General features: G+C 40.4%; 1 protein-coding gene across 1 annotated transcript in view; it reads left to right on the top strand.

Annotated features, from left to right (window-relative positions):
- Nucleotides 1–1,662: 1,662 nt before the first annotated feature.
- Nucleotides 1,663–27,333, top strand: part of pitpnbl (phosphatidylinositol transfer protein, beta, like) — a 43,598-nt gene continuing 17,927 nt past the window's right edge. Inside the window, exons 1-9 of the mRNA XM_021624308.2 lie at nucleotides 1,663–1,883; nucleotides 2,554–2,584; nucleotides 9,093–9,238; nucleotides 10,755–10,846; nucleotides 17,699–17,706; nucleotides 17,800–17,874; nucleotides 18,144–18,227; nucleotides 22,870–22,947; nucleotides 23,146–23,253. Of these exons, the coding sequence (XP_021479983.1) occupies nucleotides 1,678–1,883; nucleotides 2,554–2,584; nucleotides 9,093–9,238; nucleotides 10,755–10,846; nucleotides 17,699–17,706; nucleotides 17,800–17,874; nucleotides 18,144–18,227; nucleotides 22,870–22,947; nucleotides 23,146–23,253 (828 nt within the window). The 5' untranslated portion in view covers nucleotides 1,663–1,677. The remainder of the gene's footprint in view (nucleotides 1,884–2,553; nucleotides 2,585–9,092; nucleotides 9,239–10,754; nucleotides 10,847–17,698; nucleotides 17,707–17,799; nucleotides 17,875–18,143; nucleotides 18,228–22,869; nucleotides 22,948–23,145; nucleotides 23,254–27,333) is intronic.

Genomic DNA, 27,333 nt, shown 5'->3' with positions numbered 1-27,333 from the left:
CTGTGTCACAATTCCAGTGGGTCAGAAGATTACATACACTAAATTGACTGTGCCTTTAAACAGCTTGGAAAATTCCAGAAAATGAGGTCATGGCTTTAGAACCTTCTGATAGGCGAATTGACATCATCTGAGTCAATTGCAGGTGTACCTGTAGATGTATTTCAAGGCCTACCTTCAAACTCAGTGCCTCTTTTCTTGACATCATGGGAAAATCAAAAGAAATCAGCCAAGACCTCAGAAAATTGTAGACCTCCACAGGCCTGGTTCATCCTTGGGAGCAATCTCAAAACACCTGAAGGTACCACATTCATCTGTACAAACAATAGTACGCAAGTATAAACAACATGGGACCAAGCAGCAGTCATACAGCTCAGGAAGGATACACGTTCTGGTTCCTAGAGATGAATGCACTTTGGTGCAAAAAGTGCAAATAAATCACAGAACAGCAGCAAAGGACCTTGTGAAGATGCTGGACGAAACAGGTACAAAGTAATTTATATCCACAATAAAATGAGTAATATTTCAACATAACCTGAAAGGCCGCTCAGCAAGGAAAAAGCCACTGCTCCAAAACCACCATAAAAAAGCCAGACTACGGTTTGCAACTGCACATGGGGACAAACATCATACTTTCCTCTAGTCAAAAATAGAACTGTTTGGCCATAATGACCATCGTTATGTTTGGAGGAATAAGTGGGAAGTGAAGCACGGGGGTGGCAGCATCATGTTGTGGGGGTGCTTTGCTGCAGGAGGGACTGATGCACTTCACAAAATAGATGGCATCATGAGAAGGAAAATTATGTGGATGTATTGACGCAACATCTCAAGACATCGGTCAGGAAGCTAAAGCTTGGTCGCAAATGCGTCTTCCAAATGGACAATGATCCCAAAGAATTCTTCCAAAGTTGTGGCAAAATGGCTTAAGGACAACGAAGTCAAGGTATTGGATTGGCCATCACAAAGCCCTGACCTCAATCTTATAGAAAATTTGTGGACAAAACTGAAAAAGTGTGTGCGAGCAACGAGGCCTACAAACCTGACTCAGTTACACCAGCTCTGTCAGGAGGAATGGGCCAAAATTCATCCAACTTATTGTGGAAAGCTTGTGGAAGGCTACATGAAACATTTGACCCAAGTTAAACAATTTAAAGGCAGTGCTACCAAATACTAATCGAGTGTATGTAAACTTCTGAACCACTGGGAATGTGACGAAATAAATAAAAGCTTAAATCAATCAGGAGGAACTCTATTATTCTATTATTCTGACATATCACATTAAAATGAAGTGATCATAACTGACCTAAGACTGGGAATTTTTACTAGGATTAAATGTCAGGAATTGTGATTTTAAATGTAAAATGTATTTGGCTAAGGTGTATGTAAACTTCCGACTTCAACTGTAGGTATATTGTGATATGTCATTCACTTAGCTAGCCAACTTCACAACTAGCTAGTTCATTTGAGTTAGCATGTACTGTAGCTAGTTAGCTAATAATACATCGTTTGTTTTAACATTTTTGAAAAGTATTTAGGACGATTAGAAACAGGGCAGCAAAGTTTGTTTGTCACCAGCGCGGTTTCGAGCATATTACTATTTATCTGTGAATAAATTCATGACATGGAAAACGGATTACACTATTTACCCATTTAATAACTAGACCTTCATACAAACTTGCTATGCTGAATTCTTTACGCACAATCGAAAAGCTGCTATATGCTGCCAACACGCCCACAAGCGAGACACTCTGTGCGGCCCGCGGCGATGTACACAAGCCATCCAGTATAGTAGGGGGCGGTATATGCGCCTTAGTTGTGATCCGCCAATACAAATTTAAAGAAGAAGCAGTTCAGTCCACGTTCGGGATGGTACTCATAAAGGAATAGTGAGTACATTATGCACGCGAATTCTATTTATATCATAGCGTCCATCATGACTCTTAATCGTTACCACAATATATAAAAATATGTTATTTAATGCATAACATAGCTAATGCAAGGAGGAATTTGAAGCAGTGATTTGGTTCGAGGTAACGTATGCGGTTGGCTAGCTACTACGGTAGCCACCCAGCTTCAGCTAGTTAGTAAAGCTATGTCAATGTTTGTTCGATAATACTGGCTGTCTATTAGACTAGCTAATGTAACTCGCAATTGTGGGACATACATAGCTAGATATCACTACAATATGGCACTCCTTGAGCCGATGACAGGTTTTCAGAAATGTTGAATGATCGGTGATAGCTAGCTGACGTTACTTAGTGTAGAAATATAGCTAACGTTATCTAGCCACTGACTCTAGATAGCTAACGCGATAGCGGCTCTACGGATAGCCAATTTCGAGCCTGTCCTTGGTTAGTAGCAAGCTAGCGGCGATGCTAACGTGTGGAATGTAATCTACTATAGCACGAGCTGATGATACCATACAATTGTCCGCATAGCCGACTTCACTCAACATATTGTGGATTTGAGTAAACTCTGTTAATGTTCACACAATAACTACTTATCCAATTGTATTGACTTGTATGTCCGTTTTCTTTATCCTCCATCTCTTGATAGCCAAGTGCTGTTGCCCTGTTCAGTTGAAGAGGTAAGAGCATGGTTTCAATATTTCGTTTATTTCACTTACACTGAACAAAAATATAAACGCAACATGTGACGTGAAATAAGAACCCAAAATGTTAACATAGGTACAAAAAGTAATCGCAAATGTTGTGCACACATTTGTTTAGATCCCTGTTAGTGAGCATTTCAACTTTGCCAAGATAATCCATCCACTTGACAGGTGTGGCATATCAATAATCTGATTAAACAGCATGATAATTATACAGGTGCACCTTGTGCTGGGGACAATAAAAAGCCTCTGAAATATGCAGTTTTGTCACACAACACAAGGCCACAGATGTTTTGAGGGAGTGAGCATTTGGCATGCTGACTGCACGAATGTCCAACAGAGCTGTTGCCAGAGAATTTAATGTTAATTTCTCTACCATAAACGTCTCAGGGAATCTCATCTGCATGCTCGACTTCAGTGGGCAAATGCTAATTTTTGATGGCCACTGGCATGCTGGAGAAGTGTGCTCTTCATGGATGAATCCCGGTTTCAACTGTACTGGGCAGATGACCTGGTGTGGGCAAGTGATTTACTAATGTCAACGTTGTGAACAGAGTGCCCCATGGTGGCGGTGGGGTTATGGTATGGGCAGGCATAAGCTACAGACAATGAGCACAATGGCAATTTGAATGCACAGACACTGTGATGAGATCCTGAAGGCCATTGTCATGCTATTCATCCACCACAATCACCTAATGTTTCAACATGATAATACACAGCCCAATGTCGCAAGGATCTGTACACACGTCACCCTTTGAGCATGTTTGGGATGCTCTGGATTGACGTGTACGACAGTGTTCCAGTTCCTGCCAATATCCAGCATCTTCGCACAGCCATTGAAGAGTGGAAGAACATTCCACAGGCCACAAACAACAGCCTGATGAACTCTATGGCCTCTATTTTAACAAACCTAATGCAGTGGTAAATCTAAGCGGTAGCGCTGTAGGTTTGAGGGGGTCAAATAGTTTTGCTATTTTCACCACCACAGTTATTGGCGCAGTTGCGCAAATTACCAAGATGGCACCGACACAGGGCCACCTCGCTTCTAGTCCTTAGGAAACTATGCTTAGATTACTTGTTAGACATTGCTGCACTGTCGGAACTAGAAGCACAAGCATTAAGCTACACTCGCAGTAACATCTGCACAGCTAATCACAGCTAATCATGTGTATGTGACCAATACAATTTTATTTGAAAGGGCTGGGTTTTGATGAATAAACCAGTTTCGGGTGTGTCGAGGCTTACCCCCTCACTCGCCAATCAGAACATTCTCCTTGGCTAAATATGTGACCCAATTCAGGAAACTAGGCATATGTCGCAAGTCACGACTTCACAGGAGAGCCGTTTGAATGTAATAAAATGTGTTTTATCAAAATGTGTTTTTTGTTGTCAGAAATGCCTAATTGAACATGTGAACTTTTACGTGTCTAAATAACAAACTTGCATGCCATCTGTAAATACGAATACAATTGTTAAATTACGAGCCTTGTTGGTTAAGCAACAGAAAAAGGCGGGAACCTTCCCAATAGCCATGATTGGCTGAGATAAGTCGCTGGACATGCTGAGAGATGATTTCGGATTGGTCTGCCATTTAGAAGGCTTCTGTCTATTTGTGCTTGTCAGTCTGTGTTGGTAATCCTGTCGAACGTGGCTTTTCATTTTTTGGGAGTGGAACTGTTGCTCTTCACTTTCTGGAGGATCAAGTTTTGAAATCAGTGGAATTAGTACAATAGCTAAAGAGATGGAGAGAACACCTGTCTCCGGATTACATCTTCAACCTAAGTGCAACCGTGGTATGGCATTCCTGACAGGGAGACGCATCCATCATGCATGATGATGTAGACAGATCAGATAGTCTAGCGTTAGCTAGCTACATTTTCAGATATTACTTTTCTAATTTTGACAGTGGTTTCATTTAAAGTTAAAGTGTACTGTTAGCTAGCTTGGTTAGTATCCAGCACTGTGGCATTTTTGGCACTGTTCATTGTTGTTTAACTAGCTAACGTTGGCTGGCTGGTTCGTTAGCGAAAGTGACGTGTTTACAAAACCCATTAAATATGACCGGTATCAGTAAACGTCTGCAAAAAAGCGTAATGAAATTGTTGCCAGCAGAGCTGGTTAGGCTATTTTCATGTTATCCAATCATCGGCCAGAGCGTGAAGTGTGCGCTCCACGAGCGAAATGAGATGGTTGGGGCTAAAGCTTAAGAGCGTGTGAACGATGCTGAATGAGTGTAGACAAAGAGCTCTTCACAAAATACAAAACATTCAAAGGCCATTTTCTCAAAAGTTAGTTTACAAGTTGAGAAGTTTTATAACTTTTGAAAAAAAATTGTAGACTTCCACAAGTCTGGTTCATCCTTGGGAGCAATCTCCAAACACCTGAAGGTACCACGCGTACTGTTGTTTGTACAGATGAACAAGTATAAACACCATGGGCCCACGCAGCCGTCATACCGCTCAGGAAGGAGACGCTTTCTGTTTCCTAGAGATGAACATACTTTGGTGTGAAAAGTGCAAATCAATTAGCAGCAAAGGACCTTGTGAAGATGCTGGAGGAAACAGGTACAAAATATCCACAGTAAAACGAGTCCTACATAAACTGAAAGGCCGCTCAGCAAGGAAGAAGCCACTGCTCCAAAACCGCCATAAAAAAGCCAGACTACAGTTTGCAACTGCACATGGTGACAAAGATTGTACTTTTTGTAGAAATGTCCTCTGGTCTGATGAAACAAAAATAGAACTGTATGGCCATGACGACCATCGTTATGTTGGAGGAAAAAGGGGGATGCTTGCAAGTCGAAGGACATCATCCCAACCTGAAGCATGGGGGTGGCAGCGTCATGATGTGTGGGTGCTTTGCTGCAGGAGGGACTGGTGCACTTCACAAAATAGATGGCACCATGGGGCAGGAAAATTATGTGGATATATTGAAACAACATCTCAAGACATCAGTCAGGAAGTTAATTAAAGCTTGGTCGCAAATGGGTCTTCCAAATGGACAATGACCCCAAGCATACTTCCAAAATGGCTTTAAGGACAACAAAGTCAAGGTATTGGAGTGGCAGAACTGAAAAAGCGTGTGCGAGCAAGGAGGCCTACAAACCTGACTCAGTTACACCAGCTCTGTCAGGAGGAATGGGACAAAATTCACCCAACTTATTGTGGGAAGCTTGTGGAAGGCTACATGAAACGTTTGACCCAAGTTAAACAATTTAAAGGCAATGCTACCAAATACTAAGTGAGTGTATATACATTTCTGACCTATCCCACTGGGAATGTGATGAAAGAAGAAAAAGCTGAAATAAATAATTATTTTCACATTCTTAAAATAAAGTGGTGATCCTAAGACAGGGAATTTTTACTGGGATTAAATGTCGGGAATTGTGAAAAACAGAGTTGAAATATATTTGTCTAAGGTGTATGTAAACATCTGACTTCAGCTGTAGTTCTAATTGCATTGCCTCAATATGGACATACATTGTTAAATAGGCTATGGCATTTTCACTGATTTCTGGTCTAGGCCTACTGTTAATTGCAGTCTGGACATGGACATGCCAAATGTAGTCAATAAGCATGATTTAAATTCAATAGGCTATTGATAAAGCCTAAAAAGACTATATATTTTGAATGGAAACTAAATGACATGTTCTAAATAGGATATGTCTAAATACATTTACAGGCGCTGTAATTTCTCCCCTTTTCACAGTAGCAGGATAAAGATACAATATAAAGGGGACTTGTCCACTCACTGTTGTACTACTTGCAAATGTAATGTTTATAAACATGGACCCATCTTACCGATTTAGTATTTGCACTCCAGAAATAGCAGATGAAATTGCATTGCATCGAGCCATGTAGCAGACTAATTCATCACAATAAACCCATGGATGGTGAATATTCGTATTCTAATTAGGATTGGGTCAGAAGCATGATATCATCAATCAATCAATCAATCAAATTTATTTTATATAGCCCTTCGTACATCAGCTGATATCTCAAAGTGCTGTACAGAAACCCAGCCTAAAACCCCAAACAGCAAGCAATGCAGGTGAAGAAGCACGGTGGCTAGGAAAAACTCCCTAGAAAGGCCAAAACCTAGGAAGAAACCTAGAGAGGAACCAGGCTATGTGGGGTGGCCAGTCCTCTTCTGGCTGTGCCGGGTGGAGATTATAACAAAACATGGTCAAGATGTTCAAATGTTCATAAATGACCAGCATGGTCGAATAATAATAAGGCAGAATAGTTGAAACTGGAGCAGCAGCACAGTCAGGTGGACTGGGGACAGCAAGGAGTCATCATGTCAGGTATTCCTGGGGCATGGTCCTAGGGCTCAGGTCCTCCGAGAGAGAGAAAGAAAGAGAGAATTAGAGAGAGCATATGTGGGATGGCCAGTCCTCTTCTGGCTGTGCCGGGTGGAGATTATAACAGAACATGGCCAAGATGTTCAAATGTTCATAAATGATCAGCATGGTCGAATAATAATAAGGCAGAACAGTTGAAACTGGAGCAGCAGCACAGCCAGGTGGACTGGGGACAGCAAGGAGTCATCATGTCAGGTAGTCCTGGGGCATGGTCCTAGGGCTCAGGTCCTCCGAGAGAGAGAAAGAGAGAAGGAGAGAATTACAGAACGCACACTTAGATTCACACAGGACACCGAATAGGACAGGAGAATCAGACGAGGGGCCCTCTTTGAAAATGGGGATGGAAAGCCTACTCAAACAAGCTAAATGAAGTATGCAAGTATGTCAATTTTGAATAATGAAAAAGCATGAGGACAAACACCTCCAAATATTTCAAAGCACGCTCGGTAAAACTCATTTATTCATAGGCTAGTTGGCTAATGGCCAGGATAAAACGACACCTATATGATGCTGCTAAACCAGCCTTGATTAAGGGGAGGGGAGGCTATACTTGGTTCTTAATTAAATGAAATGGGGGGGGGGGGGGGGAAATCCAATAGTTTCTAAATATGAGATTCACCTGCATAAAATTCACTTTAATAATGGAACACTAGTCACTTTTATTAATGTTTACATATGGCTTTACTCATACTGTATTTAGTCAATGCCACTCGAGACATTGCGCGTCCTAATATTGATATATTTGTTAATTCCATTATTTTACATTTAGATTTGTGTGTTGTGAATTGTTAGATACTACTGCACTGTTGGAGCTAGGGACACAAGCATTTCGCTGCACCCACAATAACATTGCTAAATATGTTTATGAGAACAATACATTTGATTTGAATTTGATCTCCAATGGGCACTCACTGTGCGTCACGGCTGGATAGGCTGCACTTCTGCTCTCAAAATCCATGCCGTCATCGACTGCATTACTGCTAAGACCTTCTTTTTGTGAGTCTTAACTTCCCATTAGTGCTGCATGAAATTGTCACTTTTGCTCATGTTTTTAAGGACACATCTCAAATATTGCCCCCTCACACGACAGTGCAAGTGAGCTGTTGTTAGACAGGTAAATGCCAGTGGGGCATTTACATTAGGGCTGAAAAATGCCAGAATGCCAGTTTTTACATAATGAAATTGCAAACTAATGTGCGTATGGCAGCCAAAAATAGAGCCCTAAGCGAAGTAGATTTTACAAATCTTTACAAATCTCTATTTTACAAATCTTTCATTGAGAGAATTTGAAATTTTTGTATTGTTTGTTGGTTTGGCAATGCCACTGTCAGCCAGAGAAATATGCTGAGAAGGATTATCACCACAGCAAGCAAGGTACTTGGAGTCACACAGACAGGCCTGGATGAGATCTTTAAGGTCAGGGCTCTCTGCAAGGCTTACAAAATCATTTTAGACCCAAGCCACCCCCTGTACCCGGACTTTGAACTACTCCGCTCTGGGCGCAGGTATAGGGCACCCCTCAGCAGAAAAAACAGAACTATACAATCATTTGTGCTAGGTGTGATATCCCTCCTAAATTGCTCGGACTAATGTTCCTATCAACTCAGTAAGGCCAGCAGGCTAGTTTTTTTTACATTATTTTTTGTTTTATTGGTATGTAACTGTTATGAAAGTTGTATTGTCAGTTTTGTTTTGTATTTAAACACCACTTTAAACGTGTACATGACACTTCAGTAAAAAATAGGGTAAGTAAGGTGATGTTGCGCTGCATGAAGCAAATGCTGGTCATACCAGATACTGACTCGTTTTCAGATCCACACCCCTACCTTTTTGTTAAGGTATCTGTGACCAACTGATGCATATCTGTATTCCCAGTCATGTGAAATCCATAGATTATGGCTTAATGAATGTATTTCAGTTAACTGATCTCCTTATATGAACTCTAACTCAGTAAAATCTTTGAAATTGTTGCATTTTTGTTCAGTGTATTTCAGCATCTACCACATCGAATACCAACTTCCGTGTCTTTATTTCCCATGCTGTGAACTGATTAAGCTGGTGGGAGGCCTGGCTACATTAGCTACACATGCATACTTATGTAACGTCTTCACTCATTTACAGTACCAGGTCGGCCAGCTGTTCTCTGTTGCTGAGGCTAGCAAGAATAACACTGGAGGAGGAGAGGGTATTGAAGTGCTTCGAAATGAACCATATGAAAAGGATGGAGAGAAAGGCCAATACACGCACAAGATCTACCACATACACAGGTGAGTACTTCTGGAAAAATACATCTGGTGGATCTGGCCTACACATTTGCTGTCCTTTTTTTCTATTGCATGCAATGAGCCTACTTCAAAGTGTAAAAACCGCTGCGAGATGCGTTCTGCTAGGGAGGTAAATACTTCTCAACAGGTAGGGATTTAATGTATTTAATTTTTATGGAAGCGTAAACATTTTCCTATTAGGTGAGCAAGAAAACATTAGGCTAACCTATGCATTTTTACAGTCAGAACAAGAAAAAATGGAGTGAAACAGTTCAGTTTTGGCATTGATCATTTTAGCAGCGTCATTTACAAAATACATTTGTTTAGTAGTTGACGTTACAGACTAGTGAAATAGGGTGTTGGAATTGAAACCACTACATGTGAACGTTTTCTAATAACTTGCCCACTCCAATATCTCTAGCCAACATTTCACAGATTGGAAGTGGAAAGTGTACATGATGAGAGTATGGTTAAGGGGATATATAATAAAGTGGTAACCGCCATATCATGTTTCAAACAATCTCATAGACAGAGCCCCACCCATACTGCTTATTGGAAATGACCAAGCTCTGTAATTTATTCAGCTTTTCTTCGCTGGCAGGCCAACACAACTAAGCACCACATGACTCTAAATTTACTTAGCTAATTCCATTAAAATATATAGATCACAATTTCCACAGCATCATGCACATTATATGTAGGTAACTGCCAGAATAAAGGAAACACCAACAAAGTGTCTTAATAGGGCATTTGGCCATCACGAGCTGCCAGAACAGCTTCATTGCCTCTTGGCATAGATTCTACAAGTGTCTGGAACTCTATAGGAGGGATGCAACACCAATATTCCTGGAGAAATTCCACCATTTGGTGGTGGTGGAAAACTATCGCAGGCTAAAAGTTAAATTGGGTTAGGATCTGGTGACTGAGACACACACACCCTTTAAACCCTCTATACTCCTTTGAGACCCCTCTTTTAAAGTCACAGATCTCTTCTAGCCATGGTTGCCAAAAATAATGGGCAACTGGCTGTTTTAATACATGACTCTAATCATAATAAGATGTTAATTGACTCAGGAACCACCCCTGTGTGGAAGCACCTGCTTTCAATATACTTTTGTATCCCTCATAATAAAGGAAACACTAATCTGTATATCACTTGGCTTAACATCATCCATGTGATTATTAGGCCTACTCTAATTCTATCCAACCATGTCAAGTGCCGGGTATATGTTTTCTAATTTTATAAAAATAAATGGTCTCTACTAAACGCCGGGTTAAAGTGTAATTACACATTCACACATTTTGCCTGTCTGTCAAAATGCAAATCTGTAGCCAGAGAGAAATGATCACTTCCCCCCTTTTGTAACAGTTGCAGTTTGCAGTTACTGATTGTTTTGATTCTTTCCACCTGTGTTGAAAGTATAAGAACCCTACTTGGAGGACATTTTGTGTTAAAACAATAACTCATAACTGTTTTTGTTGCATGATTGAATCCATTCTATCCTCTCACTTCTTACAGCAAGGTACCCAGTTTCATCCAGATGTTTGCTCCAGAGGGAGCCCTTGTCTTCCACGAGAAAGCTTGGAATGCCTACCCCTATTGTCGCACCAGTGAGTGTTCAGGACTGTGTGTGCGTGTGTGCGTGTGTGCGTGTGTGTGTGTGTGTGTGTGTGTGTGTGTGAGAGAGGGGTTTGATTGAGTTTCCTGCTCAAGTGAATAATATTCATAGCATCTGGTTTTCCCTGTTTCTGTGGTCACAATTTCTTCTCGAAAAAAGCAGTCATCTATAGGTTTGTCCTATCGTGATAATGTACCCATAGAACATTGATACAGGATGGTAATAGTAACCCAAAAATGTGTGAAAAACAAACTGCTTTAACAAATGTTTTGCTATAGCTCAAAATCGAATGCGCCAACTGGACGAATCATGACTAAGCATAATGTTTTTGAATGCCTGGGTGCAGGCAGATATGTTCTAATATTCCTTATGGTGGAGCTTCAGCGTGGAACAGGTGTGTATGTTGGAGTCCTGTACTGGTCAGTGTTTTGGACTTGCGCCTGTTCCACGCCGGCCACATCAATTCCGAGCCCAATACCAGACATCGGGGCAGATTTTTTTTATTTGCAACCTGACACATATACAGTGGGGCAAAAAAGTATTTAGTCAGCCACCAATTGTGCAAGTTCACCCACTTAAAAAGATGAGAGGCCTGTAATCTTCATCATAGGTACACTTCAACTATGACAGACAAAATGAGATTTTTTTTCTCCAGAAAATCACATTGTAGGATTTTTTATGAATTTATTTGCAAATTATGGTGGAAAATAAGTATTTGGTCACCTACAAACAAGCAAGATTTCTGGCTCTCACAGACCTGTAACTTCTTCTTTAAGAGGCTCCTCTGTCCTCCACTCGTTACCTGTATTAATGGCACCTGTTTGAACTTGTTATCAGTATAAAAGACACCTGTCCACAACCTCAAACAGTCACACTCCAAACTCCACTATGGCCAAGACCAAAGAGCCAGAAACAAAATTGTAGACCTGCACCAGGCTGGGAAGACTGAATCTGCAATAGGTAAGCAGCTTGGTTTGAAGAAATCAACTGTGGGAGCAATTGTTAGGAAATGGAAGACATACAAGACCCCTGATAATCTCCCTCGATCTGGGGCTCCATGCAAGATCTCACCCCGTGGGGTCAAAATGATCACAAGAACGGTGAGCAAAAATCCCAGAACCACACGGGGGGACCTAGTGAATGACCTGCAGAGAGCTGGGACCAAAGTAACAAAGCCTACCATCAGTAACACACTACGTCGCCAGGGACTCAAATCCTGCAGTGCCAGATGTGTCCCCCTGCTTAAGCCAGTCTGAAGTTTGCTAGAGAGCATTTGGATGATCCAGAAGAAGATTGGGAGAATGTCATATGGTCAGATGAAACCAAAATATAACTTTTTGGTAAAAACTCAACTCGTCGTGTTTGGAGGACAAAGAATGCTGAGTTGCATCCAAAGAACGCCATATCTACTGTGAAGCATGGGGGTGGAAACATCATGCTTTAGGGCTGTTTTTCTGCAAAGGGACCAGGACGACTGATCCGTGTAAAGGAAATAATGAATGGGGCCATGTATCGGGAGATTTTAAGTGAAAACCTCCTTCCATCAGCAAGGGCATTGAAGATGAAATGTGGCTGGGTCTTTCAGCATGACAATGATCCCAAACACACCGCCCGGGCAACAAAGGAGTGGCTTCATAAGAAGCATTTCAAGGTCCTGGAGTGGCCTAGCCAGTCTCCAGATATCAACCCCATAGAAAATCTTTGGAGGGAGTTGAGAAAGTCCGTGTTGCCCAGCAACAGCCCCAAAACATCACTGCTCTAGAGGAGATCTGCATGGCGGAATGGGCCAAAATACCAGCAACAGTGTGTGAAAACCTTGTGAAGACTTACAGAAAACGTTTGACCTCTGTCATTGCCAACAAAGGGTATATAACAAAGTATTGAGATAAACTTTTGTTATTGACCAAATACTTATTTCCCACCATAATTTGCAAATACATTAATTAAAAATCCTACAATGTGATATCTGGATTTTTTTTCTTCTAATTTTGTCTGTCATAGTTGAAGTGTACCTATGATGAAACTTACAGGCCTCATCTTTTTAAGTGGGAGAACTTGCACAATTGGTGGCTGACTAAACACTTTTTTGCCCCACTGTAATTATTATGAGAGCTGGTCCGTTACCCGTCATATAACATCAATTTGTTTAATTGTTTATATGACTCCAGAGTAGTAGGATTTATTATAATAATAATTATTACTACTATTCTTCTTTCTTGCTTGAATAAACTTGTCTGCCTGTCTATTCAACATTTGCATAAAAGGAAACCATGCCATGAATTAAGAACGAAATCTTTTCATAATGTGATGTATCACTCAAATCACTTTGAGAAAAATAGCCTTCTAATTAGCCTTCTTACCTAATGAAAGCCTATAATGGACATAACAAAACAATAGGCCTACCCTTACATTCAATATCGTTTGGATAATCAAATAGTTTTGGCTTAATTCAAACTGAATTCAAACTAAAACACTTTAGTAGACTACTCAAATTTTTACCAGATGCACTGGTTTACACTATATGGTCTAATGAACGAAAGCCTGAATGAATGTAATAATTAACTTAATTATCAAAACGAATAGGCCTACCTGCTTGCACTTTGTGCAGGCTGTCTCCATCTACCGTGTTGTTGTCCTTCCTGGGGATTTCACTTGCGCAGCACCTGTTTCCACAATGATGTTGTAGCCTAAATTCCCTTATAACCTTTTTATTTCTCTGGTTCGGCCTATGTTAGTAATTTCCCTGTGTGCTAGGCTATTCAGGGAAAGTAAACTTGGCAATGTGTCATATTCTCATGTGTGGCAAGGGACCATAAGCTCTCTGCGTGGACAAAATAGAAAGTTTTAGCATCACATAAATAAGGGACAGTTCCCGGCTCCACACAAACTTAATGCGTGTGTGGCTGATAGCCTTATGTCTGCCTTGCCGCTCACAGACAGGAAGTACACCAAGCTCCTGGGTTTTTCAGGCTCATTATCTTGATTTAAAATGTTTTCGGCCCGCAATGTAATTGCTCTGAACCGCGAACTGACCCACGGGTTGAAATAATGTTTTCATTCCACTAGAGGTCGACCGATTTAATCGGAATGGCCGATTTCAAGTTTTCATAACAATCGGAAATCTGTATTTTTGGATACCGATTTGGCCGATTCAAAAGAAATACATATATAGATGTTTTTTTACACCTTTATTTAACTAGGCAAGTCAGTTAAGAACGCATTCTTATTTTCAATGTCGGCCCAGGAACGGTGGGTTTAACTGCCTTTTCAGGGGCAGAACGACAGATTTTTACCTTGTCAGCTCGGGGATTCAATCTTGCAACCTTACAGTTAACTAGTCCAAAGCTCTAACCACCTGCCTTTCATTGCACTCCACGAGGAGCCTGCCTGTTACGCGAATGCAGTAAGCCAAGGTAAGTTGCTAGCTAGCATTAAACGTAGCTTATAAAAAACAATCAATCAATCATAATCACTAGTTAACTACACATGGTTGATGATATTACTAGTTTATCTAGCATGTCCTGCGTTGCATATAATCGATGCGGTGTGTATCGTTGCTCTGTGTACCAGAAACATCAATACACAGAAGTATATATTTTTAAACCTGCATATTTAGCTAAAAGAAATCCAGGTTAGCAGGCAATATTAACCAGGTGAAATTGTGTCACTTCTCTTGCGTTCATTGCACGCAGAGTCAGTGTATATGCAACAGTTTGGGCCGCCTAATTAGCCAGAATTGTACGTAATTATGACCTAACATTGAAGGTTGTGCAATGTAACAGCAATATTTAGACTTATGGATGCCACCCGTTAGATAAATACGGAACGGTTCCGTATTTCACTGAAAGAATAAACGTTTTGTTTTCGAGATGATAGTTTCCGGATTCGACCATATTAATGACCTACGGCTCGTATTTCTGTGTGTTATCATGTTATAATTAAGTCTATGATTTGATAGAGCAGTCTGAGCAATGGTAGGCACCAGCAGGCTCGTAAGCATTCATTCAAACAACACTTTCCTGCGTTTGCCAACAGCTGTTTATGACTTCAAGCCTATCAACTCCCGAGATTAGGCTGGTGTAACCAATGTGAAATGGCTAGCTAGTTAGCGGGGTGCGCGCTAATAGCGTTTCAAACATCACTCGCTCTGAGACTTGGAGTGGTTGTTCCCCTTGCCTTGCAAGGGCCACGGCTTTTGTGGAGCGATGGGTAATGCTGCTTTGAGGGTGGCTGTTGTCTTTGTGTTCCCGGTTCGAGCCCAGGTAGGAGTGAGGAGAGGGACGGAAGCTATACCGTTACACTGGCAATACTAAAGTGCCTATAAGAACATCCAATAGTCAAAGGTTAATGAAATACAAATGGTATAGAGAGAAATAGTCCTATAATTCCTATAATAACTACAACCTAAAACTTCTTACCTGGGAATATTGAAGACTCATGTTAAAAGGAACCACCAGCTTTCATATGTTCTCATGTTCTGAGCAAGGAACTGAAACGTTAGCTTTCTTACATGGCACATATTGCACTTTTACTTTGTTTTTGCAGTATTTAAACCAAATTGAACATGTTTCATTATTTATTTGAGGCTAAATTGATTTTATTGATGTATTATATTAAAATAAGTGTTTATTCAGTATTGTTGTAATTGTCATTATTACAAATAAATAAATCAAATTTGTCCGATTAATCAGTATCGGCTTTTTTTGGTCCTCCAATAATCGGTATCGGCGTTGAAAAATCATTATCGGTCGACCTCTAAATTTGCTGATCACCCATGGGGAACCGTGGGTATACGACCCGATGCAGGACTTAAGTGTCTGTGTGGCACACACATGATGGAGCAGTGACAGAACTGATGAGGAACGGTCTGTAATGAGTTAGCTTATACAGTGCCTTCAGAAAGTGTTCACACACCTCAACTTTTTCTGCATTTTGTTGTTATAGCCTGTATTTAAAATTGATTGTCCTTGGCCTACACACAATACCCCATAATGTATAAGTGGATTTTTTTTAAACAAATTAATTAAGTGAAAAGCTGAAATGTCATGTGTCAAGTATCTACCACCTTTGTTATGGCAAGCCTAAATAAGTTCAGGAGTAAAAATGTGCTTAACAAGTCCCATAATAAGTGGCATGGACTCATTCTGTGTGCAATAATAGTGTTTAACGTGATTTTTGAATTACTACCTACATACTATTATCTTAACTCAGCAAAAAAAGAAACCTCTCACCGTCAACTTATTTTCAGCAAACTTAACATGTCTAAATATTTGTATGAACATAAGATTCAACAACAGACAAACTGAACAAGTTCCACAGACATGTGACTAACAGAAATTGAATAATATGTTCCTGAACATGGGGGGAAGTGGTCAAAAGTAACAGTCAGTATCTGGTGTGGCCACCAGCTGCATTAAGTACTACACTGCATCTCCTCCTCATGGACTGCACCAGATTTGCCAGTTCTTGCTGTGAAATGTTTCACCACTCTTCCACCAAGGCACCTGCAAGTTCCTGGACATTTCTGGGGGAAATGGCCCTAGCCCTCACCATCCGATCCAACAGGTCCCAGACGTGCTCAACGGGATTGAGATCCGGGCTCTTCGCTGGCCACGGCAGAACACTTACATTCCTGTCTTGCAGGAAATCCAGCACAGAATGAGCAGTATGGCTGATGGCATTGTCATGCTGGAGGGTCATGTAAAGGATGAGCCTGCAGGAAGGTTACCACATTAGGGAGGAGGATGTCTTCCCTGTAACGCACAGCGTTGAGATTGCAACAAGCTCTGTCCGATGAGGCTGTGACACACCGCCCCAGACCATGATGGACTCTCCAAATCAATCCCTCTCCAGAGTACAGGCCTTGGTGTAACGCTCATTCCTTCGGCGATAAACGCCAATCCGACCATTACCCCTGGTGAGACAACCGCGATTCGTCAGTGAACAGCACTTTTTGCCAGTCCTGTCTGGTCCAGCGACGGTGGGTTTGTGCCCATAGGCGACGTTGTTGCCGGTGATGTCTGGTGAGGACCTGCCTTTACAACAGGCCTACAAGCTCTCATTCCAGCCTCTCTCAGCCTATTGCGGACAGTCTGAGCACTGATGGAGGGATTGTGCGTTCCTGGTGTAACTCGGGCAGTTGTTGTTGCCATCCTGTACCTGTCCCGCAGGTGTGATATTCGGATCTATCTATCCTGTGCACGTGTTGTTACACATGGTCTGCCGCTGCGAGGAGGATCAGCTGTCCGTCCTGTCTCCCTGTAGTGCTGTCTTAGGCTTCTCACAGTACGGACTTTGCAATTTATTGTTCTGGCCACATCTGCAGTCCTCATGCCTGTTTGCATCATGCCTAAGGCATGTTCACTTAATTGTCTACTGTCTGTAAGCTGTTAGTGTCTTAACGACTGTTTATGGTTCTTTGAACAAGTATGGGAAACAGTGTTTAAACCCTTTACTATGAAGATCTGTGAAGTTATTTGGATTTTTACGAATCCTTTGAAAGACAGGGTCCTAAAAATGGGACGTTTCTTTTTTGCTGAGTTTAGATCCCGCTATAAACCTCAATCCCAAATAAATGGGAGGAATGGGCACGATCCAATCTAACTTGATTTATAGAAGCACAGCACTATAGTAAGATACACCAAAGTTGGTGCACATATTCTATCTTTAAAAATAACTTGTATTTGATTTATAGCTTGGATTTGTATGTGTGGCTAATTCTACTGTCGTGTTAAAGTTTTAGTAGGAACATCCTTAATGTTCTATTATCACGTATCTTCCTACTTCTTTTCTCTTTTTCCCCTCTCTACCCTGTTCGTCTTGCTCTAAATCTGGGATTATGCAGTTGTGACCGTAAGTGTTTTTAATTTATATTACCTTTATTTTTGTTTACAGTGTGCGTGTTATACATTATGCAGACATTTTTACTTATTTTTCTTTTCGCAGAATGAATACATGAAGGATGACTTTTTCATTAAGATTGAGACCTGGCACAAACTAGACATGGGGACCACAGAAAATGTGAGAATTTTTTTCAAGTAATTATTACACTAATGCAGACTTAACACGGTATTGGGATTGGGCAATAATAAAACTAAATATCATTCTGAAATTCAGAATCTTCTCGATTTGTAATGCCTTTACCAATATATTCTGCATGAATTTATGCAGAGATAATAAACTCTGTTGTATTTATGAAGGTATATGTGATGTCACTTTTTTTCTTATTCTGTTATTACACCAGTGGAAACGTGTTAACAGTATAAGTCCCCCTCACTTTCTCTTTGAAGCCCCATGGTCTTTCCCCAGAGGAATGGGAGGAGGCTGAGGTTGTTCCAATTGACATCGCTGACCGATCACAAGTTGATGATGTGGTAAGTTCCTTTTAGAGACCCCCTCTAGAGAAAATGAATTATTTGTGTTTAAAATGGATTTTTTTAAACCATAAAATCCCTGTTGCTGATTTGTAACTTCAAGAAATTAAACGCATTCCTTAATTGTTGAAAATTACATAATGAGGCTAGGACCACTCTTACCCTCATCTTACCCCAAAAACATCAAACCTCTTGTTCTGTTTGTTTTTGATGTCATGATTTTGTAAATGAACAATGATAGCTGCAGGGATATTCAACCTGGGAGCTGCTATCAAATTTATAAAATATTTACATTGAATATGTCGATATTTTTTATGAAAACCTGACAACCCATCCACATTCAAAGCCATTCTTCTTGTACTTGTAAAGATGAGACAAATTTAAAAGTTTAAGTATCATTAAAAAAATGTATGTCATTTCATTTAGGCTAAAGTGGGATGAAGATAATCACCCAACATTGAAGAGGTGGTTCCAAACTTAACAGTAAACAGTTGTTTTACATCCCTAGTTGATGGAAGTGGAAACTGAGTTTGGGCAGCACAATTAAACTGAAAAATGTCTGATTTGAACTCCAGCAGAGGTGCAATATTCATGTGTCAGGGCCACTTTGTCTTACCATTCGAGTGCATAGTAGCAAACTTGGCTGTAACAGTTGCTTTTTTTCAGGGTTATCACGACTAAACGGCCTTCAACGGCCTTGTCAGCCTTGTCCTCTTCAATTCAAACCACAAGTTTTCAAAGGGGTTCAGGGCCAGCGCCTTAACGAATCATTTGGATGGGCCTTTGATTTTCATTGGGGGGTACATTTTCTTCCCTGGGCCTCGTTTAGAAAAAAAAAAAAAAAAGTGTTTTATAGTAGATATGGAATTAAAAAATGTACTGTAAAAATGTATTACCTTTTTAATGTTGCATGAACTCAGCCAGTCATGATGTTTTCATCTTATTGTCAAACAAATCACTTAAAAAATTAGGTTACATTTGCTTTTCTATTTATTAGGGATTCCCGTTAGCTCAGCAGCTACTCTTCTTGGGGTCCAAACACATTAAGGCACTTACATTACACATTAAGCAAAAAATAAAATGGTACATCATATAGCATTATTACTACATATCTATAATATAAAATGTATAATACCACCATACAACAATATTACAATTTACGTGTGTGTATAGTGCATGTGCTAGCGCCTGTGTGTGTGCGTGTCTCTTCACAGTCCCTGTTGTTCCATAAGATAATAAAAATAATAATCTGATTCTACTGCTTGCATCAATTTACCTGATGTGGATTAGGGCTCTATGTAGTACTGCGCGCCTCCCATAGTCTGTTCTTGGATTGTGAAGAGACCTCTGGTGGCATGTCTTGTGGGGTATGCATGGGTGTCCTAACTGTGCTAGTATTTTAAACGGACACCTCGGTGCATTCAGCTTGTCAACACTTCTTATAAAAACAAGTAGTGATGAAGTCAATCTCTCCTCCACTTTGAGCCCTAAGGCTGTAACTCAGTAAAATCCATAACACCGGCCCTGTCGTGGTCAAGTCCGGGGACTGTGAGACCATTTTTGTAGATTTTGATGTGTGCTTGGGGTTATTGTCTTGCTGGAAGATCCACATTTGTCTGAGTTTCAGCATCCTGGCAGAGGCAACCAGGTTTTTCGCTAAAATGTCCTGGTACTGGGTAAAGTTCATGATGCCATTGACCTTAACAAGTGGCCCAGGACCAGTGGAAGTAAAATAGCCTCATAACAACATCAAAGATCCACCACCATATTTTACAGTAGGTATGGGGTTCTTTTCTGCTTATGAATCCTTATTTTGATGACATACCCACCACTGGCGTGCATGGTCAAAGAGCTCTATTTTCATGTCATCCAACAAATGAAAACTTGGAGTTTGCTTAATGGCATTGGCACTTGGATTGGAACTGGTGCTATGGTCAGATCACATGACAATAGACCTCTTTTGGACCCGCGCACCAGTGGTGGATTTGGTGTTAAAATAAGGATGCATAAGCAGAAAAGAACCCCATACCTACTGTAAAATATGGTGGTGGATCTTTGATGTTTGGGGCTATTTTGCTTCCACTGTTCCTGTGGGCCTTGTTTAAAGTCCCGCACAGTCATCCTATTTCCCAAGTAAAAATAGTATTTGAATGACCATAACGTTCCCATAATATTTTTACGCTATTAAAATACTCAGAATTAAAGACAATTTTATTTCATCTCAAACTATCTGGAAGCCTAAAGGAATGGTCTAAGTGGGCGGGGAGCTTATATTCATGAGCTCGTTACATTCAGCTTGTCAACACCTTTTACAAAAACACAAGTAATGAGGAAGTCAGTCTCTCCTCCACTTTGAGCCATGAGAGAATTACATGCATGTTATTAATGTTAGCGCCCTGTGTATTTTTAATGGCCAGCCGTGCTTCCCTGTTCTGAGCCAACTGCAATTTTCCCAAGTCCCTCTTTGTGGCACCTGACCACACTACTGAACAGTAGTCTAGGTGTGACAACAACCATGGCCTGTAGAACCTGTCTTGTTGATAGTGTTAAGGCAGAGTAGCGCTTTAATATGGACAGACTTCTCTCCATCTCGGCTACTGTTGTATCAATGTGTTTTGACCATGACAGTTTACATTCCAGGGTTACTCCAAGCAATTTAGCCACCTCAACTTGCTCACTTTCCACATCATTCATTACGAGACATAGTTTAAGGTTTAGTGAATTATTTGTCCCAGATATAATGCTTAGACTATTTCAAGGACAGCTTTTTTCCATCTTCGTAACATTGCAAAAATCTGAAACTTAGTCCAAAAATGATGCAGAAAAGTTAATCCATGCTTTTGCCACTTATAGATTAGACTACTGGCTTTTGATGATCCTTGGTTGGGGTCTAGGCAGATTATTTGTTGCGATTGCCAACGTAATAAATTGGTGGTCCGATAGTCCAGGATTATGAGGAAAAACATTAAGATCCACAATATTTATTCCACGGGACAAAACTGGGTCCAGAGTATGACTGTGGCAGTAAGTAGGTCCAGAGACATGTTGGACAAAACCCACTGAGTTGATGATGCCTCCAAAATCCTTTTGGAGTGGGTCTGTGGACTTTTCCATGTGAATTTTAAAGTCACCAAAAATGTCTATCTGCCGTGACAACAAGGTCCGATTTAGGAATTCAGGGAACTCAGTGAGGAATGCTGTGTACGGCCCAGGACACCTGTAAACAGTAGCTATAAAAAGTGATTGAGTAGGCTGCATAGATTTCATGACTAGAAGCTCAAAAGACGAAAATGCAGTCATTTTTGTAAATTGAAATTTGCTATAGTAAATGTTAGTAACACCTCCGCCTTTGCGGGATGCGTGGGGGGATATGGTCACTAGTGTAACCAGGAAGAGAGGCCTCATTTAACACAGTCAATTAATCAGCCTTAAACCATGTTTCAGTCAGGCCAATCACATCAAGATTATGATCAGTGATTAATTGACTATAACTGCCTTGGAAGTGAGGGATCTAACATTAAGTGGCCCTATTTTGAGATGTGAGATATCACTATCTCTTTCAATAATGCCAGGAATGGAGGTCTTTATTCCTGTGAGATTGCTTAGGTGAACACTGCCGTGTTTTGTTTTGCCCAACCTAGATCGAGGCACAGACACGGTCTCAATTGGGATAGCTGTCCCTAGCTAATTTGTCCTGGGATATAAACATTGAGTTGTTATTTTACGTCGGTAGCCCTGCCTCCTGGTAAACAGTGTATGATCGCTGGATGATTCTTTTTAAGTCTGATACTGCGGGTAATGGAGTCGCTAAGGACTAGGATTTTCAATTTGTCAGCGCTAATGGTGGGAGGCTTTGGCGGCTCAGATCCTGTAACTTGTGGAGGAGAGACCAGAGAAGGCTCGGCCTCTGACTCCGACGCGTTGCTTAATGGGGAGAACCGGTTGAAAGTTTGTCGGCTGAATGAGCGACACCTGTTGAGCATTCCGACAGCATTTCCTTCCAGAAGCCATGAGAATATTGTCAGGTGGAATTTGACTGCGGCCATGACTCTAACAGCCCTATTCATACCATGGATCATTTCGCTATTTGATCTAGACTTTTAGGTATAACAAAAATTAAGAATTTGACCTTTACTACTATAGTCCATAGAAACGCATTGAATAACACATTAATAAATGGCAAGAAGACAGTCAAAAAATAAATCATATGGTTTTAAAGTGTCTGTCCTATATCTAGGAGATGTAATATTTCCTGAGCTTATCTTTTTTTTGCACACATGTAACCCTATTATTTTTGTTCAACTTAAACTACCTCCATACTTCCACTTTTTTGTTATTTAGATTGACACATGGGTGTGTCAATAGACTCTCAATAGACTCTTAAGGATTTCATAGGCATGGAATCATTCTTCTAAAACGGTCTGGCTAGCTAATAAACATACAGTGCAGATAAATACTTAACATTTATTGTTTTACAACACATTTCTTATCACAGCACTGGCAAACCATGGTTGATTAACTCCCTGACCAAAATGTTTGACTTTTATACCATTTAAGAAGGTTCATGTCTAATTCCTGATTCTATGCATACTGTAGTCTATATGTAAAATGTATACATATTAAATTCTGTTTTCATATGTAGGACTATAAGCCAGAGGAAGACCCAGCCATCTTCCATTCTGAGAAAACTGGAAGAGGACCCCTGGGACCAGGATGGAAGGCATGTCTGAAATTACACTTTACCATATTTTACCATAGATTTTATGTATCATAAAGGCAGTGTGACATTTTCAAAGTAAAAGAAGCATATTTGTTTTCCCAATCTAGCATTGAATAGAAAAGTGATTTACATGTTAAATCCTTTGCCTCTCTCATTCCTCCCCTTGTTTGTCTGTTCAATCTCTCTTTTACTGTGTAGAAGGAGCTCCACAACAGTAACTGTCCCTATATGACTGCCTATAAGCTTGTAACGGTGCATTTCCGCTGGTGGGGGCTGCAGGGACGAGTGGAGAACTTTATTCACAAGGTAAGAGCTTAGAGCATCATTACATTCATTAGACTTGTTGCTGCACCGTCTTCTTCGTAGATCCCCAGATTTTAAACTTTTATATTGAAATTACAACCTTTTCTTACCTTTGGATGTGGCTTGGCAATGCAAGATTCTTGCTGCGCAGCTCAAATTTACAGTGAACATCACAGTAGTGTTTGTTTTTATTTTGTCTTTTGTGTTTTATTTTTTTCTACACTTTTTTTTTTTTACCCCTTTTTCTCCCCAATTGGTAGTCAGTCTTGTCCCATCTCTGCAACTCCCGTACGGACTTGGGAGAGGCCAATGCCGAGACACCTGTGTCCTCCGAAACACAATCCAGCCAAGCTGCGCTGCTTCTTGACACAATGCCCGCTTAACCCGGAAGCCAGCCGCACTAGTGTGGTGGAGTAAACACCGTACACCTGGTGACTAAGTCAGTGTGCATTGTGCCTGGCCTGCCACAGGAGTCGCTAGTGCGCGATAGGACAAGAACATCCCTGCCGGCCAGATCCTCCCCTAACCTGGACAATGCTGGGCCAATTGTGCGCCGCCCCATGGGTCTCCCGGTCGGCTGTGACAGAGCCTGGACTCGAACCAGAGATTCTCTAGTGATACAGCTACGCAGTGCCTTAGACCACTGCGCCACCTTTGCCAACAACTTTTAATGTTAAACATTTTACACTGTTGAATAATAGTGTGAAATAATAATTTCACTCGTCAATAATGCAACAATTCACAAGCAAATCAAATTTAATTTGTCACATGCGCCGAATATAACAGGTATAACCTTACCCTGAAATGCTTACTTACAAGCCCTTAACTTCTTGATGCACCCATCCCGTTACCGGGATCATTTTCGTCAACATCCGCTGAATTGCAGAGCGCCAAATTCAAATTAAATTACAAAAAATATTAAATTTTCATGAAATCACAAGTGCAATATAGCAAAACACAGCTTAGCTTGTTGTTAATCCACCTGGCGTGTCAGATTTCAAAAAAAGCTTTTCGGCGAAAGCATACCAAGCGTTTATGTAAGGACATCTCTCTCAGCAGACAAAACATTACAAACAGCTAAAAGCCAAGTAGATTTGTTACAAAAGTCAGAAAAGCAATAAAATGAATCGCTTACCTTCGATGATCTTCGGATGTTTGCACTCACGAGACTCCCAGTTACACAATAAATGTTCCTTTTGTTCCATAAAGATTATTTTTATATCCAAAATACCTCCATTTGGTTGGCGGGTTATGTTCAGAAATCCACAGGCTCTAGCGGTCACGACCGGGCAGACAAATTCCAAATAGTGTCCGTAAATTCGTAGAAACATGTCAAACGTTTTTTATAATCAATCCTCAGGTTGTTTTTACAATATATAATCGATAATATTTTAACCAGGACTGTAGCTTCTTCAATAGGCGAGAGAGAGAAAATGTCTGCTCCAAGCTGTTGCGCATGCAAAACGCTGCTGGCACCCAGCCATACAATGATGCGATGTGATCTTTCTTGCTCATTTGTCAAAATAAAAGCCTGAAACTATGTCTAAAGACTGCTTTTCCTATGGCTTCCCCATGGTGTGAACAATCTGGTTGATATCCCTTTAAATGGAGCGAAGGCAGGCAATGGAACAGAGAGCTTTCAGGAAAAACAGCACTTCCGGGTTGGATTTTCCTCAAGTACTGTTATACTCACAGACAATATTTTGACAGTTTTGGAAACTTTAGAGTGTTTTCTATCCTAATCTGAAAATTATATGCATATTCTGGGCCTGAGAAATAGGCAGTTTCATTTGGGTACGTTTTTCATCAAAATACTGCCCCCTACACACAACAGGTTTTAACCAACAATGCAATTCAAGAAATTGAGTTAATAAAATATTTATTAAATAAACTAAAGTTTACAAAAAAATCTACAACACATTTACATAACAATAACGAGGCTATATACATGGGGGCACTGGTACCTAGTCAATCAAATTGTGTTTGTCACATGCGCCGAATACAACAGTGAAATGCTTACTTACAAGCCCTTAACCAACAATGCAGTTTTAAGAAAAATACCACAAAGAATTATTGATAAAAGTCTAAAATAATTAAAGAGCAGCAGTAAAATAACAATATGGTAGCAGCAACATTACGTACAAAATAAGTTACAAACAATGCGAAATAGCACATTTGGTTAAGAGCCCATCCCTTCCTGCACTATATAATGTGAGGGGTTGGTCGAGGTAATTTGTAAAGTGACTATGCATAGATAATAAACAGCGAGTAGCAGCAGTGTAAAAACAAAGGGCGGGGTGTCAATGTAAATAGTCCAGGTGGGCCTTCCTCTGACACTGCCTAGTATACAGGGTTAGACATCCCTGAATCCGGGTCTGGTAACTTCTACATCTGAAAGTTAGAATGAGGTAAGGTATGGTGGAAGTTTATGCAAGAGGGCTTTATAAACAAAAATAATGCAATACATCGATCTACAAGACTTCAAAGGGAGCCAGGCTACTTTCTGATTCAAAATCCAATGTGTACTGAACCTATCACCCGTAATAAAGCGCAATGCGCTATGATCAACTGCATCCAATGGGTTCAATACAGTGGCAGCTGTATTTATATATAGATATCGCCATAGCCAATACCCGGAATGAGTGTTGACGGAATGATTTGTTTTCTGCTATGTAACGAAGGACCGGACCTGTTTTTATAGAACAGTGATCCCTGAGATAATTAGCAAAGACACCACTGGACAAGTACTTTTGACCTAATTCTGACAGATAGCCCCCAATCAGTGAGGCATTTGCTGGATTTTTTACATTCATCCGTGTGGGTTTTGCAATCAGTTGAGTCAGGTTAAAGTCGAGACAAATATTCTTAAAATGGTCTGAGGCCGGGGTAAGCCAGTCTAAGTTAAAACAAATAATTCAGATAAAAGGTTTTAAATACTCAAATAGTACCAACATCATCCGCCAATGGATTTTGGCTTATGGCCACATCTATAACCAAGAGCTTTACGGCAGTCCTCTGAACTATGTCGCAGACGTCATCATTTTGAAGAGGTCTTCTCACAACCGACTGTCACCAATATCGTAAGGGGAGACTCTCACGAACAAGAAGGTGTTAGTTGTGTTGCTCTGCGATGCACACAAGCTTCAGGGTAGTCGTATAAAGGTAACCCAGTACCATGCTGTAAAAAGGGCACAATGTGGGGTGAAAAGTGTCAGTGTCATTATAATGTGACCAAACATGGGTCTAAAAAACGAAAATGTTCCCTCTGAGTTTTCTTAGATATACACTTGGACAGACACTTAAAAATTAGATTCCTTCTGATTTATTTTTGATTGACATGTTTTGTCATGTACAAATGTGTTATTCAATGCGTTTCTATTGGCTATAACAGTAAAGGTGTACTGTTGGGGGTACTCGAGGACCAGGGTTGGGAAACACTGATGTATGTGTATACGCATGTATTTATTGTTTAGTTCTGATGATCCTGTCTTGTATATTATCTCGAACCATCTATCTGTGTGAATTGAGTCTACATGATAGCAGTAACCCAAAACATTTTTGGTTTTATTTGACCATGTCACTGCCTAAATACCACAAAAAAAGTCACGTGGATACCTTTTTTTAACCACATTTACACCTCTGCTCTACTCTGCAGTAGTTGTTTGGTTCTCAACAGGGGGAGGAGGGTTTTATTGTATACTGCTGTACAATACAAATATTTCCCTAATGGGTTAAATTGTTCAAATTGACAATGTATGTGATAAAACAGAATTTCAACAGTATTTCACTCAACATTCCAAATGGCACATACATTAGTGCTGGTATAACATGGAGCAAGATAAAAGCAGTTGAATGTCTCAGAATTGGATTAAGAGTCAACTTCTGGCTGGGTTTGGGCTTAACAGCAATTTGTATGACTTGTCAAAAAGTAATGACAAACACGTATTCACAATAGAAAGACACGTTAGGATTTTCAGAATAACTGCTCCAGTCTATATAACCATCCATGTAGTAGGGCAGCGAGAGTTTTACTTGAATAATTCAGTTTTGTCTTCAAGAACAACATATTTAAATGTGTTGTTT

Source organism: Oncorhynchus mykiss, chromosome 12 (assembly GCF_013265735.2).
Source record: "Oncorhynchus mykiss isolate Arlee chromosome 12, USDA_OmykA_1.1, whole genome shotgun sequence".
Lineage (NCBI taxonomy): Eukaryota > Metazoa > Chordata > Actinopteri > Salmoniformes > Salmonidae > Oncorhynchus > Oncorhynchus mykiss.
This window is presented reverse-complemented; position numbering and strand designations above follow the sequence as displayed.